General features: G+C 38.8%; 1 protein-coding gene across 3 annotated transcripts in view; it reads left to right on the top strand.

The window, feature by feature from the left end:
* The window catches only part of LOC106090278 (uncharacterized protein DDB_G0287625), a 214,353-nt gene that overhangs the window by 125,421 nt on the left and 70,399 nt on the right, over nt 1–18,533 (top strand). For all 3 annotated transcript variants that reach the window (XM_059369867.1, XM_059369873.1, XM_059369879.1), the window contains one exon: nt 5,036–5,304. In XM_059369867.1, the coding sequence (XP_059225850.1) occupies nt 5,260–5,304 (45 nt within the window). In that variant the 5' untranslated portion in view covers nt 5,036–5,259. The remainder of the gene's footprint in view (nt 1–5,035; nt 5,305–18,533) is intronic.

The raw sequence follows: 18,533 nt of genomic DNA on the forward strand, positions 1-18,533 counted from the left end.
AAGTCATTGTTCAATTGTGTACAATAAACCGATGTAAAAATAAACCGATCTGAACCATATACTGCACAGGTGTGGAAAAGCCTGACATAAGTCATTGTGTGAAATTTCAGTGAAATCGGATTATAAATTCGCCTTTTATGTGGGTTTAAATCGAGAGATCGGTCTTCATGGCAGCTATATCCAAATCTCCGCCGATTTCGGCCAAGTTGCAGAAAAATGTTGAAGAGTCTGACACAACGCACTTTTCCAAATTTCAGCGAAATCGAACAATAAATGCGCCTTTTAAGGCACCAAAACCTAAAACCGAGAGATCGGTCTATATGGCAGCTTGATCCAAGTCTGGACCGATTTCTACCATATAGCAGAAGTATGTCAAGGGGCATAACTTAACTCACTGTCCCAAATTTCGGCGACATCGGACAATAAATGCGCATTTCATGGGCCCAAAACCTTAAATCGGAGGATCGGTATATATGGCAGCTATATCCAAATCTGAACCGATCTGAGCCAAATTGACGAAGGATGTTGAAGGGCCTAACACAACTAACTGTCCCAAATTTCCGCAAAATCGGATAATAAATGTGGCTTTTAAGGGCCTAAGACCATAAATCGGAGGATCGGTCTCTATGGCAGCTATATCCAAATCTGGACATATCTGAGCCAAATTGACGAAGGATGTCGAAGGGCCTAACACAACTAACGGTCCCAAATTTCGGCAAAATCGGATAATAAATGTGGCTTTTAAGGGCCAAAGACCCTAAATCGGAGGATCGGTCTCTATGGCAGCTATATCCAAATCTGGATCGATCTGGGCCAAATTAACGAAGGATATTTAAGGGCCTAACACAACTCACTGTTTTGAATTTCAACAAAATCGGATAATAAATGTGGCTTTTATGGGCCTAAGACCCTAAATCGGCCGTTCGGTCTATATGGGGGCTATATCAAGATATAGTGCGATATAGCCCATCTTCGAACTCAACCTGCTTATGGTCAAAAAAAGAATCTGTGCAAATTTCAGCTTAATATCTCTATTTTTAAAGACTGTAGCGTTATTTCAACAGACAGACGGACATGTCTAGATCGTCTTAGATTTTTACGCTGATCAAGAATATGTATACTTTATAGGTTTGGAAATGGATATTTGCAAACGGAATGACAAAATGAATATACCCCCATCCTTCGGTGGTGGGTATAAAAAAAATTTTTTTTTTTTTGTTTTACATAATAAAGATGTGAGCCCATCACATATTGCAAGATACTGCATTCTCTCCTCTACTTCTTTAAACTTTCCACCAGCTATTTCGTTCGTTGCGTATATAGTATAGCCCCTTAAATAGTTACTTTGACTGAGCCGTATTATTCACAACCGGCTATCTTTTCTTTAATGTTCACTTTTATGTTTAAATACAATAAGTGACACTCACGCACCTACTGCATAAGACCTGTACTGTAGTTAAAAAAATTTGGCTCACAACAGATAAACACACAAACAACAACAAAATTGCGAATGCCACACAAAGTCGCGTCTTTAGAAGTTTGCTGACCAACATGACGATTTGGGCCATGGACATTACACCCCCACAACACCCTCACCTACTAAAAAAAGTGATGCTCTTTCTCTCGCACATCTACCAATTGTTTCTCTTACTCTCACCACTAATACTCCCACCAATGGCTTTGCATTCACACCCATAACGAATGCTCTAAAAAAAACCAAGAACAATTTGCTTCTTCTTTTTTTATTGAAAAATAAATTCCTCATTTTCGTGGTTTTTCTTGTCGAACAATTACTTTTCATATATATATTCGTCGCTTCTGTGGAAAAAAATTTTTCGATTGATTCCAATTTCATTAAAATCCATTCAGCCGTTTGGCCGTAATATGTACCACAAAATCGCCTTCATAAATCCTTGGCCGTTTAACAATATTTGTATATATGTGAATTACGTTACGCCCCTCAACATTCGTACCGGGGGTCTATATTTCAATATAATTGCCATATAGACCCATCTCTCAATTTAAGCGCTTGGACCCATAAAAGGCGCATTTATTGCCAATTTCGCCGAGATTTAGGATAACGAGTTGTGTAAGGCTCCTCGACTTCCCTGTTCAATACGGCTTTGATCGGTCCAGATTTGGATGTATATACCGATCTGCCGATTTAAGGTTTTAAGCACATACATGGTGAACTTATTAACCGATTTCGCTGAAATTTAGCACAATGAGTTCTGTTAGGTCCCACGACATTCGTACCGAGTATGGTTAAGATCGGACTATATTTATATATAGCTGTCATATATACCGATCTCCCAATTTAAGTTCTTAGGACCATAACAGCACGTTTATTGCTCGATTTCGCAAAAAGTTAGCACAGTGGGCTGTATTAGTCTCTTCGACATTCGTGTTCAATATAGCCCCGATTGGCCTATATTTAGATACAGCTGCCATATAGACCGATCTGCCGATTTTCGATTTTGGCACTATAAAATGCGCAATTACTGTCCGTTTTCGCTGAAATTGGGCTCAGTGAGCCTTATTAAGCTCTTCGACATCCCATACCCCATATAGTTCAGATCAGTCTAAATTTGGATGAAGCTGCCATATACAAATACCGATCTCCCGATTTAAGTTCTTAGGCCCATAGAAGATAAATTTTTTTGCCAACGAATTTGGTACAATGAGTTGCGTTAGGCCCTTACAACTATGTGTTCATAAACGTAGTGCCTTTTGTGTGTTGCTTATTTTAATTAAACACCTTTTTTTACTTTTGAAGGCATTAAAACAACATACTCAAATTTTTTAAGTTTGTAGGACTCGGCTACAAAAGGTATATGCACATTTTTGTCCATAAATATTCCATTAAGGAAAAGAGGGAAAACTTCTATTCACTATGCTACGGTAGCTAAAAATTGTAGTCCCCATATTATTGAACTCAAACCTTAATTGAACAAACTCATTGATATGTGAGTTTCCCCCTGTTGTTCTTCAATGGAGTGTTCTTGGCATTGCATTTGAATTTAAAAGACAATATGCAAGACTTTGAAGTCTTAGCAGATCTTTGGTGTTTTTTTATTAAGTACTGGCCGATAAATGTTAAAGCTCGAAAGTATCTTTTGAGAACCCTAAAATAACCAAAAAACTGGCCTAGGTTACAACTCTACACTCTGAGTGGATGGAGTTTAGTCAATGTTGTTTAGAGGGTTAATAATAATCATATCTCGATATTCGGGGAGGGTGTTATTTTAAATTAGAAGGCTACTTGTGTGACTAGCATACATTTGTACCATGAAACAAAAGACTTAAGAAACAAACGTAAACTTAATTTCTTGTGATTTGAAGGAGATTTTGCTTTATACTATTTTGTATGTAACACGCGTGCTGTTAAATAATACAGGAAACAAATCAAAAACCAAGTTGAAACTTGGTAGCGATTTTTTTTTTTTACGACAAAACAACATTTTGTCCTTCTATCTTTTATTCATCTTGTATTTGTGTGTAGACATTTAACTCTATAGCCCATGGTACATGCAACAATTTTCATTATCATCCTTTCACACCACGTTCATCTCAAGCTTAAATTAAATTAACATGTCTTCTTAAAATAAAATTCATTATCTTATTTATGATAAATTTAAACGAATTACACATAGCTAATTACCAGTGAACTAATTCGAGTGTATGTCTGCTGTCTGTGCTCTTATTTAATTGCAGATAATTGACAACAATATTTGGTACGGCAAAGGCAAAGACGTAATAGCACATCAAGCATGCGCAGTTTACTTGACTAACTGCACAGCCCACTCAGCAAGTTTACATAGCTGCGTAAACTTGAACTCAAGCGAAAAGCATGAAATGTTTTGAATACAAAAGCAACAAAACTTAAAACGCAAGCAACATTATCTGGATGAAAGACTCAAAAGAAAATCAGCCGGCCATGGAAAGAAGAAAAATAAAAAATTACATAGCTTCCGAACGTGACAAATTCCAATATTAACAAAGACCCCAAAACGAAAACGGCAACGAGGAAGATCAGCCACCAAAACAAAAGCTGTCTTATGTTGCGTGCCATAGAAAAGGGCGAAGAAAAAAACAAAACAAAACAACAAACTTCGGCTCCAATTATGAAAAAGGAGCCACTTGCATTGTTTCGAACACGTGAAGCAAGCCCAAGGCGTGTAAGAAGGCATTTTCATTGATTAAAAAGTCCAACAAGTTGACAAGCTCAGCTGGAGCTGCACAAACCACATCAAAACCCCGCGAGCACATGTCTATGAAAAGATTGTGGCTCGCAGAGAGTGAATGAAATTAAACTCCAGTTAAAAAGAAAGCCAGTCATATCAACTCAAGGTCTGTCAAAAAGAAATGTAAGAGAGCGAAAGAAAGAAAGATGATAGCTGAGGAAATTCGAAAAAGGAAAACAAAACAAAAAACTGGTTACTCTTTATGTCGGATATCACAAGCCCTCCGTCTTCTCGTTTGTGGCTATCAGACTCTTTGACAATGATATCCCCCTCTTCGAAGAAAGGCCAAAGAAAGAAAGTCAAAGAGGAATTAAACAAAAGATTCTGCAGTATTTTAACTTTCAACATACGCTATGTAACCTTTTCCCCGTTGGCCATAACCATCGCAATCATCATCGTCAATGAACAGTGAGCAGCAAGCAGCAGTCAGTGTTTAATGCAACATTTAGCAACGACCAACATCCAATACAGGAAGCTTTTACACCAGACATCAACAATGACAACACGACGAAATGAGACTGGTTTTTTAGGAATGGTTGCGGATGAGAGTGGTAGCTGGCAATAAACGTTGGTCGGCTGGCGGCCTGGTCGGTTGTTAGCACATGTCTACATAGTAGTAGCTGAGGAAAAACGAAAGACTGAAGACACAAACTTCAATTTCATGTATTTCGGGTGTTTGTTTCAGTTTTTTCCTCGATTTTATTTTGTTTTTTTTTAGCCTTTTAGAAAGTGAAATTGGTTTCGTTTTTTTCTCGTTCATTGAAAGTGAATTTTTGGTTATTCCTTTACAGAAAAAATAACAAAAAAAAAAAACAGAAGTGATATAAAAATAGAAAAAAATTGAAGTGTTATTTTCAACCCCCATAAGAAATAAAAAATAAATAAATACCAAAAAGTAAACAACGAAAACGAATAAAATATCCATAAAAAAGAAATTATACCCTCAATTCATCACTGTATCATCTGCCGAAAACAAAGCAATTGACTCATAGCCGTTACCACCTACCGAGACACCATGGAGTCGGAGGAAATAACAAAAATGGTGGATGGTGTCTACAAGGTAAGTGCTAAAATTGTATAATAAATGCATATTGAAGTACATGTGTGTTCGAGTTAAAGTATACATCACCCCTGTGTGTCTGGCAAATTAGCAAAACTGTAATTGTTGTCTTCCTGATATGTAACCTTCGTTATAACACTATGCCATCATATTTAAAAGAAATTGCAATGAACATTTCAAAGACTGCAGAAGTTTTAAAAAGGGAAATAAAAATAAAAAAGGTATGTTGTGGATATCCGTCAAAGTGTGAATAAATGACCATGTACTGCTAACCAGATTCAAGATTTAAAAAGACATTATTAAGAAATTAATACATGTTTTTAACATGACGTGTTAAAGTTTGATATCGAACAAGTAAGAGCGTGCTAAGTTCGGCCGGGCCGAATCTTATATGCCCTCCACCATGGATCGCATTTGTCGAGTTCTTTTCCCGGCATCTCTTCTTTGGCAAAACAGGATATAAGAAAATATTTGCTCTGCCATTAGAGCGATATTAAGATATGGTCCGGTTTGGACCACAATTAAATTACAATATATGTTGGAGACCTGTGTAAAATTTCAGCCAATTCGAGTAAGAATTGCGCTCTTTGGGGGCTCAAGAAGAAAAATAGAGAGATTGATTTATATGGGAGCTGTATCGGGCTATAGACCGATTCAGACCATAATAAGCACGTATGTTGATGGCCATGAGAGGATCCGTCGTACAAAAGTTCAGGCAAATCGTACAAAAGTTCAGGCCATATCGGGTTATGAACCGATTTGAACCTTATTTCACACAGTTGTTGAAAATAAAAATAATATACGTCATGCAAAATGTGGGCCAAATCGGATAGGAATTGCGCCCTCTAGAAGCTCAAGAAGTCAAGTCCCTAGATCTGTTTATATGACAGCTATATAAGGTTAGAAACCGATTTGAACCATACTTGGCACAGTTGTTGGATACCATAACAAAACACGTCGTGCAAAATTTCATTCCAAGCGGATAAGAATTGGCCACTCTAGAGGCTCAAGAAGTCAAGACCCAAGATCGGTTTATATGACAGCTATATCAAAACGTGGACCGATATGACCCATTTACAATACCAACCGACCTACATTAATAAGAAGTATTTGCGCATAATTTCAAACAGACAATTGACAAACAGACGGACGGACAGACATGGCTAGATCGACATAAAATGTCGCCACGATCAAGAATATATATATTGGGTTGCCTAAAAAGTAATTGCTGATTTTTTAAAAGAAAGTAAATGCATTTTTAATAAAACTTAGAATGAACTTTAATCAAATATATAATTGCCATTTTGTTCGATAACCTTTTGCCCTCGTCCTGGCAAATTTAGTATTCCATAGAACTTCTGGCCTTTATCTGCAAAAAAATGAACCAAGTGCGATTTTATAGCCTCATCATTGCCGAAAGTTTTACCATTTAAGGAGTTCTGCAAAGATCGAAATAAATGGTAGTCTGATGGTGCAAGGTCAGGGCTATATGGTGGATGCATCAAAAGTTCCCAGCCAAGCTCACTCAGTTTTTGGCGAGTGACCAAAGATGTGTGCGGTCTAGCGTTGTCCTGGTGGAATATGACACCTTTACGATTGACCAATTCTGGTCGCTTCTCCTTGATGGCTGTATTCAATTTGTCCAATTGTTGACAGTAAACATCCGAATTAATCGTTTGGTTCCTTGGAAGCAGCTCAAAATACACCACACCCTTCCAATCCCACCAAACAGACAGCATAACCTTCTTTTGGTGGATATCAGCCTTTGAAGTGGTTTGAGCTGGTTCACCATGCTTGGACCATGATCGTTATCGACTAACGTTGTTGTAAACAATCCATTTTTCATCTCCAGTTATGATTCGTTTTAAAAACGGATCGAATTCATTGCGTTTAAGGTGCATATCACAAGCGTTGATTCGGTTTGTTAAATGAATTTCTTTCAATACATGTGGTACCCATATTAAAATTGACGCCAAACAAACAAATGTAAACAAAATTTCGCGCACTTTTTTTCTAAAGCAAGCTAAAAGTAACAGCTGATAACTGACTGAAGAAAGAATGCAATTACAGAGCCACAAGCCGTTGAAAAAATTTTTCAACGCCGACTATATTACTTTTTGGGCAACCCAATACTTTATGGGGTCTCGGACGAATATTTCGAGTAGTTACAAACAGAATGACGAAATTAGTATACCCCCCCATCCTATGGTGGAGGGTATGAAAACTAATTATTAGCAAATCATTATTTGATGTTAAATTAAAATCTGGCATTTTTGAAAAGACAATAGACAATATTTGTTCATTGTGTTACCACCATAACCGTAGTTGAGAATCAATCCTCTGACCTTTGCACGAACAGCTGAGTAAGCTTCTGACATGGCGGAAGGCTACTTAAGCGTTGTAAATGGCTTCTTAAAATCTATGTTTAACATAGGAAGTTGGATGTTAATCATTGCCTATGACGCTTAATGCATAGGTTTAAAAAGCAGCGCGAATATTAGAAACGTTTTTTCAGCGGTGGTTATCACCTTACCTATGCTGACGACATTCAGCTGGCCGTTTGGACCAGGGCTATGGATTCGAGCTCTTAATTTTTTTTTTGCATTTTTTGCAACACATCTAAATATCCATTCTGACCCTATAAAGTATGTATATCCATGATCGTCTTAAAAATCTAAGACGATCTAGCCATGTCCGTCTGTCTGTCTGTTGAAATCACGCTACAGTCTTTAAAAATAGAAAATAAACTTCTTTGAAGAGATTATTTTTATATCCATAGGCAGGTTAAGTTCGAAGATGAGCTATGTCGGACTATATCTTGATATAGCTGTAGACCGATCAACCGATTTAAGGTCTTAGGCCCCCAAAAGCCACATGTATTATCCGATTTTGGTAAAATTGGACACATTCAGTTGTGTTAGGCCATTCGACATCCTTCCTCAGTTTGGCCCAGATCGGTTTAGATTTGGATATAGTAGCTGCCATACAGACCGATCTCTCGATTTAAGGTATTGGGAAAATAATAGGTGCATTCTTTGTCCGTTTTCGCTGAAATTGAGGACAGTGAGTTGCGTTAGGCCCTTCGACATCTTTTTTCAATTTAGCCCAGATTTGGATGAAGATGCCATATAGACCGATCTCTTGATTAAAGATCATGGGCCCATAAAAGGAGCATTCATTATCCGATTTCGTTGAAATTTGACACAGTGACTGATGTTAGGCTTTTCGATATCCGTGTTCCATGTGGTCCAGATCGGTCTATATTTGGATATAGCTTCCAAAAAGACCAATATTGAACGAAAGTTGAATCAATGTCCGTGCCGACTTTGGTCCAAATCGGTCCAGATTTGGATATAGCTTCCATATATATGTTCGCCTGATTTGAACTTATGAAATGATCCGCGAAATAAGGCACGAAGGTTTCCCCTATGACTTTTTTGATCAATAGTGAATTTCGTAGAAATTGGTTCAGTTTAAGATAAAGCTTTCATATATATATATGTGTCACCCTATTTCACTTCTAGAGCCTTTGCAAGCTCATTTTTCAGCCGATCTTTCCAAAATTTTGCACAACTATTTCCTCATGACTCCTAAAATATGTTCGGATTTTGGTAGATTTTAGTCGAGATAATTTTTGACTCCGACTCCGGGCAAAATTTCTCGACTCCAAGACTCCGACTCCGCATCGCTGGTTTGGATTCGATAATAAATCAAGTAAGAGCGTGCTAAGTTTGGCCGGGCCGAATCTTAATACCCTCCACCATGGATCGCATTTGTCAAGTTCTTTGCGCGGTATCTCTTTTTAGGAAAACAGGGAAAAAGGATAAAAATTTGTATGCTATTGGAGATATATCAAGTAATAGTCCGATTCGGACCATAAATTCAGTCCATTTGGATAATAATTGCGCCTTGTAGGGGCTTAGGAAGCATAGTCGGGTGATCGGTTCATATGATAGCTATATCAGTTTATAGGTCGATTTGAAACATACTAAGCACAGTTGTTGGAAGGCATAGCAAAAAACTTTATGCAAAATTTCAGCCAAATCGGATGAAAATTGCGACCTCTAGATGCTCATGACGTCAAAACCCCAGATCGGTTTATATGGCAGCTATATCAAAACATGGACCGATTTGGCCCATTTACAATCTCAACCGACCTACATTAATAAGATATATTTGTGCAAAATTTCAAGCGTCTAGTTTTACTACCTGCAAAGTTAGAGGGCAACAGACGGACGCCATCCTATGGTGGAGGGTATACAAAAGATACTTTATCATCAGGGATGAGCGGTCTCCAATCTTAAAAACCGCCTGTCCTGTAAAGATTTGGTAGCCCGAACAATTTTTCGAAATACCGAGGTGACCAATATTAGGGGCCTGCCAAAAGGCGCCCGAACAACCTTGAAATTTTGCCCAGGCTCTCGTTAACACGCACGCTCTAACCATTTCAAAGAGATAATTCTACCTGATCTCACACGTCATAGTTTTTACTAGTTTTTTTCGATTTTCTCCCACTGTGCGACATTCGATATAAATATCAAATCTCTCAACGATGGAATCTGTAAGGTAGTAGCTGTATCCAAATATGGATATAGTTGGCACTGTTGTCCGAGTTCTAACACAACTTACTATTCCAAATACCTTAAATTAGGAGATCGCTTTATATGGCAACTATTTCCGAATATGGTCTGATCAGGACCAACTCAACAATGATATCAAGGCATCCAACATCACTCACTGATTGAAACATCAAAGAAATCGGTAAATAAAAGAGCCAAAGAAAGTAAATCGCGAACCTTATCCAAATATGGACGAATTTGAACGGTATGGATGTAGAGGATTCAGAAATGAATTCAGAAATACTCTCTCCGTAGATTTAATGGTTGACTGAATATCTGGGAAGATATTTATGTCGACTGTAGCACAGTGGGAGAAAATCAAAAAAAAAATTGTTCCAAATTTAGTTTTCAACAATGCGCCTTCTATGAGCTCAAAAAGTCTTATTGGTTCCATGAATCTCTATGGGGAGATTGCTTAATATGGGGGCTATATCAAAATGTACTGCGATGTAGCATGTCTTCGCACTTTACCGCCCTATGGTAAAAAATTTACTAGTACAAGGTTTTGGCTCAATATCTTAATTTTTAAAGTCTTTAGCGTGATTACAGCAGATAGGCAAAGCGGGATTACAGAAGAGATCGCCAAATTTTAAGACGATCAACAATATTTCGCTGATGTACTTGAAAAGTGTCATTGCTCAGAAAATGCACTTTTTGAGTTACGGTTGTATAAATATGCTCCCCATCATGCGTTATCTTGTGTAAAAATGTCTAATGATATCCCATAAACTTTTTTCCGAATATTGGTTTTTAATTTTCCTTTATTTTTCTTTGTACGCAAAGGGAATATGCAAATTTTGCCCATGAACATTCCACTAAGGAACAGGGGCAAACTTTTCACATGTCAATGAGTGCAGCCCGATTCAAGTTTAAGCTCAATGATAAGGGACCTCCTTTTTATAGCCGAGTCCGAACGGCGTGCCGCAGTGTGACACCTCTTTGCAGATAAGTTTTACATGCCATAGTACCTCATAAATGTTGCCAGCATTAGGAGGGGAAAACCACCGCTGAAAATTTTTTCTGATTTTCTCGCCAGGATTTGTACCCAGGCGTCCAGCGTCATTGGCGGACATGCTAACCGCTGCGCTACAGTGGCTCCAGCAAAGTGAATTGAAGTCTTAAAATGCAAATTCTGCAAAATCAACATGTTTGAGTTATGCCAATTTTCGGGTACATGAGCGATATATACTTTTAAGACTCGGAAAAAGGCTGTTTTCGTGGCAAATATTATTTAGAACTTTTTCTTAATTATGCTAAAAAAGAATGATATGTGTTGATACCTAATAACTTAACCTTTTGAGATGGAAAGTGGTTGTCGTTGTATGTACAATATGATTCCACTGCTTACTTAAGAGTCCTAGAAGTATTATAAAAAAACCAATTGTAATCTGGCAATTTTACCAACCTGACAATTTCTCGATAGTTTTTGGCAACAGACTCATTAGCAAATGTTGCTTCTAAAAATGTATTGTTCTTACAAAAATAAAATGGGTAACTCCCATTTATATTGTTTGTTAACTTTTAGAAACGTATTTAAATATTGTTATGCACAGAATGATCATTGTGATTTATGGTCCGTCACTAATTTCTTCATAAGGCACTTGTTTTAGAAGTAGACAATGTTTTGAAAACTCTCAAAAATATCAACAACGAAATTTTTTCTCGCAATGTTTTTGTTAAGGCTAGTAATCACATACATACATCTCGTGCCCACAAACTGTCAAAATTCAAATTTAGACAAACTCATTTGTCTTCGCATTAGCGCCGGTTATAATTTATCAGCGTTGGCAGCAAAATATTCTCTGTAGATAAGAATCTTTTACTCAATACTCCACATAGTCTTCCATTATTGGGCTAATATTCTTTTTATACACTCTAAATAAACAAGTAAACTTTTTTCTAAAAAAAAAAAAAAACGTTAAACTTTGTTTGCGATAAAAGTATATGGATTTTGCGACAAATTCTTGCGAGAGTTTGTGACAAATGTAAAGTTTTTTTTTATGCTGCCAATACCTTTCATTCTTAATATATAGCATATATTAGTCGGGATTTCAACTCATTTATAAATTAATTTAACGTCATGCTTGTGAATTTGTATTTTCTTTTTAACTTTAAAAGAAATAGTGCTTATTGAAAAGGGTTCCAAGTTCAAATTAATATTTTAACATAATTCAAACTCAATACCTCTTCATTTATGAGCAGATCTCAATTGGCAATTAAACTCTTTCAGACACACAATTATATTTAAGCCTTCAATTTTCGCACAACTCCATTATGGTTTTGTATTATGATCTGCTGTATCCGTTTTGCTATAAATCAAACAAAAACAAGTAAGATAGTGCTAAGTTCTTATATACCCTCCACCATGGATCGCATTTGTCGAGTTCTATGCGCGGAGTTTCTTTTTAGGCTAACAAGGAATATTGAATAAGAACTGTTATGCTATTGGAGCTACATCTAATTATAGTCCGATTCGGACCATAAACAAATGCTGAACATTATAAAAGTCATTGTGTAATATTTCAGTTCATTCAGATAAGAATTGCGCCTTGTAGGGATCAAGAAGCAAAATCGGGAGAAAAGTTTATATAGGAGCTGTATCAAGCTATTGATCGATTCAGACCATATTAAACACGTATATTGAAGGTTATTAGAGAAGTCGTTGTACAAAATTTCTGTCAAATCGGAAAAGAATTGCGCCCTCTAGAGGCTCAAGAAGTCAAGATCCCAGATCGGTTTATATGGCAGCTATATCAGGTTATGTACCGATTTGCGCCATACTAAGCAAATTTATTGGAAGTCATAACAAAACTCCTCTTGCAAAATTTCAGCCAAATCGGATGAGAATTGCGCGCCCTAATGGTTCAAGAAGTCACGATCCTAGATCGGTTTATAATACAGCTATACCAGATTATGAACAGATTTGAATCATACTTAGCACATTTGTTGAAAGTGATACTAAAACACTACGTGAAAAATTTCATTCAATTCGGACGAGAATTGCGCCCTCTAGAGACTCAAGAAGTCAATATCCCAGATCGGTTTATATGGCAGCTATATCAAAACCTGGACCGATTTGAACCATGGGGGTATACTAATATCAATATTGGGATCGATATTTCAATATAGAAATTAGAATTTTTGAGACTTAAGGCGAAAAATAAAAGAGTTTACCATCCGTACTCGATCGAGCTGCTCTATTTACTGACTGTGTAGTAGTGTGAGTATTTCTGCCACTGGTTTATACACTTAAATACTCTTTCTTTCTTTCTAATAGGAGAGACACAAGAGAATAATTATTGGTCCGGTACACGAATAATCGTTTGCGGTTGTCGAAATGTTAATCGGTTATAATAAAAAAAAAAACTTCATGATAAAAGTAGTTTGTTTATCCCAGCACCGTAGAGCTGGCAAAGTATCGATGGCACTATCGATATTTTATTTTTTGACAGAATATCGATTGTTACTATCGATGGATACTATCGCAAAAGTAATTTTTTTGCTAAACCAATCCGACACTGAATGTATCCTTTAAGATACATTGCGCCTATAGAGGGAGCAATTTTCACTCGATTAGGCTAACATTTTGTACAATGATTTCTCTCATGACTTCCAACTGACTTCAATAACCTTGGTTTTATTCAGTCTGTGCATTGATATTGTTTCTATATAAATCGATCTCCTGATTTTTAATTCTTATCTTCGTTTGAAATATCTTATCTTCGTTTCAAATTAGCGATAGTCTCGATACTATCGATATTTATTATTAAAAATATCGAAAATATCGAATTTTGCGTTTATCGATAGTTTGCTAGCCCTACAGCACCATTGGAAGGGGTATACTAAACAATTCATTTGTATGTAACACATCGAAATATTGATTTGCGACCCCATAAACTATAATTGTATATTCTTCATCGTACTGACATTCTAAGTCGATTTGGCTTTGTTCGTCCGTCCGTCTGTGGAAATAACGATAACGGTCAAACGAAACGAAAGACATCCGCTTGAAAGTTTGCACACTTACTTCTTATTGATAAAATATATTGGAGGCCACTGAAGAGCAGAGGTTAGCATGTGCATATATGACGCTAAACGACTGAGTTCGAATCCTGGCGAGAAAATCACAAACAATTTTCGGCGGTAGTTATCTCCTACTAATGCTGGCAGCCATGTAAAAATTTTTCAACAAAGAGGTGTCGCACGTCGTTTGGACTCGGCTATAATAAGGAGGCCCATTATCTTGTTTGAACCATTGAGTGGAGCGGACGTTTTGTTATTTCGATCCGCAAAAATTTTTCTGTAACTCGTCATTATTTTTGGAAGAAAATGTTAAATCACTCAAGGATAGCTAGGATAGTGGTATCCATTAGGCGGTTGATGATCAACTTCTGTTTCCAATGGAGCGGCAGATCTAGAGCCCGGGGATAGGCTTAGAATGGACTCCAAAGACCGAACAGCTGTGGTGGTGGTATCAGGCCGTAGCATGTTGTCTGTTACTGAAACCTCGACTGGTGGAGCTACTGCTCCAGACTCCACTAGCAGACAGACTACTGGTCAGCAGAGGCTTTTGACGGAGACACCTGGTTCGAGTCCTAAGGACAAGGCCGAACCTATTCTTTCTTCTCATGCTTATTTGCCTTGCCCATCGGCTTTCATCAGCTTATTTGCCTTGGCCATCGGCTTTCATCAGCAAACCAACACGCTCTTTAAGTGGTTGGAATAATAAAAGACGCATCGATCTCAGGCTTATTAAAAGGCTTGGTGCGAATGATCCTAAAACTCTCATTAATAGGGAGAGAGTCTCCCTGAATTGGGCTCGGGGATTCGCTGCACAGGCTACCCCAAAGACAACACGTCCAAATTCGGAAACTGCACCTTAGTCATCCAATAGGCTGCGGTCACCTGGAGGGAATCTCATGCCTAAAAGAACTAGGATGAACAAAAGTAAGATGGGTCCAAGAATCTTTGCTAATGTCGCTAGGGCCAGTTTGGTGAAGACAGTTGTCGACAAGGGAGAAGAGCAGGGCTACATATCTAGGAATAATTGGAGTGGGATAGTCAATGGACTGTCATCAATATACTCCGATGTCCTTGCGGAATTTCCGGCCTCCTGCAGTTTGTGACTGTACAGGCTGGTATAGTGATCGATACAGATTAATTGCCTTCGGCCGGGGATCAACGCGCAATTGAAATGTATCGTTGTGAGCTAAAAAAGATTGGTGAGATCTGGGCAGATGCAGCACTAGATTTAGTCAAGAAGGAAGATATTCCTTCTCGACCAATGGCGCATGCTTGGATACCAAGGTTTCCCCCAGATCCTGAATCGATACTTGGAAGACTAAGGGAATGTAAACTCAATCTTTCAACCCCCGACTGGAAGATTGGATGAGGCTGATGGTGACCAGAGACATGCAGTATTTGTACTTAACTCCGGCTGAAAGGTTGTATCCTAAGAATTCAACAAGTTGAAACTGACGTTCTATAGAGGCGAATCAGGAGACTACTCGGCAGTTGTTGCTGAACACTTGACTGAGGAACTATAGGAAATTGTCTGGGTAGGTCATTCGGTTGGACTGGGCTCAAGGTGTGCGACAGCGGGGAAGCACGGAACTTAAAAAGTACTTCGGCAGCAGCAGCTAGTGAAGCATCTAAGGAGGAATCGTCCACACCGCAAGTGTCCAGTGTTCTGAGGAAGAGTGGTTCCACAGCTTTCACATCTGCCCCTGGATGCGTACGGAAGCTCATGACAAGATCTAACGAATCTTGTGAGGATGAACTCCTGGCGGAATCAGAAGACGAAACTTACACAACAGTGGTGGAAGTTCATCATCCTGACTATGGTCCGGTTTCTACAGATAAATCTTCACCATTGTAAGGCCGCTTCGGCGGCACTAATGTTCCTCCCGATGGCAGGGGGATTTGACGTGTTTCTTATCCAGGAACCATGGGTGTTTGAGGGAATGGTTCGTGGACTAAGAAATCCGGGATTTAAACTATTCAAGGGTACGGAGAATGGGAGATAAAGGACCTGTATTCTTGCAAAGAATAGTCTAAATGTTTTTCTTCTTCCGTCGCTAAGCATTGAAAGTTTAGCCTTGATATAAATTAGTTTCATTACTGCCTGGTTTTCCCTATATATGGCACACTATTCAGAGATGCCGCCTTCAAACCCTAAGTTGCTGGTTGAAGCCGCTTCTGAACGTAATAAGAGCTTCATAGTAGGAAGTGATGCTAATGCACATCACCAGATATGGGGAAGTTCGGATGCCAACGAAAGGAGTGAACTGCTTGTTGAATATATTATTAGTTGCAATCAGGCGATTTGTAATAAAGGGGATAAACCGACCTTTATTACCAGGAACAGGCAAGAGATACTCAATTTTATCTCTGTATTGGAAGATATAAGTGGAAGAATATGCGACTGGGAAGTTTTGGATGACCACAGCTTCTCTGATCATCGTTATATTAGTTTTAGCCTCGGAGAAAATTCTGTAGAAGTCGTCCCTCGGCTAAACAAAAGAAAGTCGGATTGGGATTAATTTCGGCACGAATTCTGCACGTCTATCCCTTCTAGACCAGAAAAGGCTCCTTGGAGGATAGATCTAAGGCCTCTAGGCTAAGGAAGATTCTGTTCTCGAGACGTATTACGGTGGGATATATTCAGAAATCAGAGAATGTATGGACAATGTCTAGCGAGGAAACACTACAACTACTCGTGGATACACATTTTCCGTGATATTCTTCAACGTACAACTTAGCGCCAGAAGAGGTTGTCACTGGCATGCATTCGTCGGAGGTTATTAAGGATATTGTGTCTGAGCGGAACATTTTTTGGGCGATAAGAAGTTTCGACTCCTTTAAGTCGCCAGGCCCAGATGATGTATAACCGGTTGAATTACATGCTGAGTCTGATTGACTGGATCCTTGGCTTAGTGAGATATACCCTGCTTGAATCAGCATGTCATATGTACCTGTGGGATGGAGGGATCTGTGGATCTAAAAAGATGGGTCAGCAGAACCATTAACAAAATATTGTTGTCTCTGGAAGAAAGAGGCGTAAAAGTGGTCGCGTATGCTAATGAAGTGGCAATTGCGGTTACGGGAATGTTTCCCAGCACTCCAAGATATATACTTCAGGAAGCTTTACGTGCAACAGCGAAGTAGGCTACCGAAAGTGGTCTAGGTATAAATCCGTGCAGGACAGAAGTAGTTTGTCTCCTTGGCAGGAGAAAATGTTCCATTTACAGAAAGCTCAAAATACCTGGACAGGAAGTTGAACTTCCAATCCAAGATTTTGGAAAGGGTAAAAAAGGCAACTCTTCCCTGATACACCTTCAAAAGGGCCATTGGCAAAAGTTTGGGGTTTAGACCGCGTGTCATGCATTGGGTATATGCTATATGGTGTTGTGGTCTGGTGGACGGCGCTTCAAAAGTCCATCTACAACCGGATCCAAACGATGGCTGGTTTGTTCACAGCCGCGCTTAGAACGACACCATGTGATGCACTGAATTTCATGTTACATCTAATGCCTCTGGACATTGCGGCTAGACAAATTGCTGCGACCACTGCCGAGAGGTTAAGGGAGCTTTCTCTTTGGTCAAGTGGTAGCTACGTACACTGTATTATCATTGATACAATTTCCGATGTTCCAGGCAGTGTGGATTACACCCTACCTGAGCCGCTTTTTGATAAAAATTCCTGTACCACTATTCCTGATAGAACCGATTGGAACTACGATATCCCTGGTAATAGAAGCTACATAGACTTCAATACGGATGGTTCCAAACTAGGCGACGAGGTGAGCTTTGGGGTGAACTCTAAAGATCTCGAACTGGTCATATCGAAAAGGTTACCCAACCACTGCAGTGTGTATCAAGCGGAGGTCCTTGCAATTAAAGAAGTGGTGAAATGGCTAAAATATAATGTCATAACGACGATTGGCATAAATATATTCTCATATAGCCAGGCAGCCATTTATTTCTGAACACAAAAACCGCCCTCGACTGTCACAGATCTCTCAACGAGATGGCTGAACAGTTCAAAATTCCCCTGTTCTGGGTGCCGGGCCACAGAAATATCCCAGGGAATTGTAAAGCGGACGAGCTTGCGAGACTGGGAACTCTCCTACATATTCCAAGGATACTGGAATCTGAGGGGTAGGCCTCTAGCGCCATGTAAGCTAAGTTTTCAGGATCAGTCACGAAGGATAACGAATGATAGGTGGTCGCATTCCAAAACTATTTGGCATATTCTAGACTTGAAGAGGTCTACAGCTCTGCTGTCGCTGGGTAGAACAGACGTCTCAGTCATTGTGTCCGTCATGACAGGTCACCGTCTGGTAGGAAAACATGCTGACAGACTGAATGTTGCCAGCAACGACTTTTGCAGAAGCTGTGAGGACATCCAAGAAGAAGAGACTATAAAACACCTTCTGTGTGTGTGTCCCGCACTGGCAGTCAAAAGTAGTTCCTTTTTAGGTTCTTATTTCTTTTAAAACCTGTCCGATTTAGCGGATTCAAGTTATTGGGATTTTTAAAGCGATCTGGATGGTGTTCTTGCATCTTTTCATTGTTCAGTTTCCGTGTAGTGTCAGATCGTACTTCGCT

The sequence above is a fragment of the Stomoxys calcitrans genome, chromosome 1 (genome assembly GCF_963082655.1).
Source record: "Stomoxys calcitrans chromosome 1, idStoCalc2.1, whole genome shotgun sequence".
NCBI classification, from domain to species: Eukaryota; Metazoa; Arthropoda; class Insecta; order Diptera; family Muscidae; genus Stomoxys; species Stomoxys calcitrans.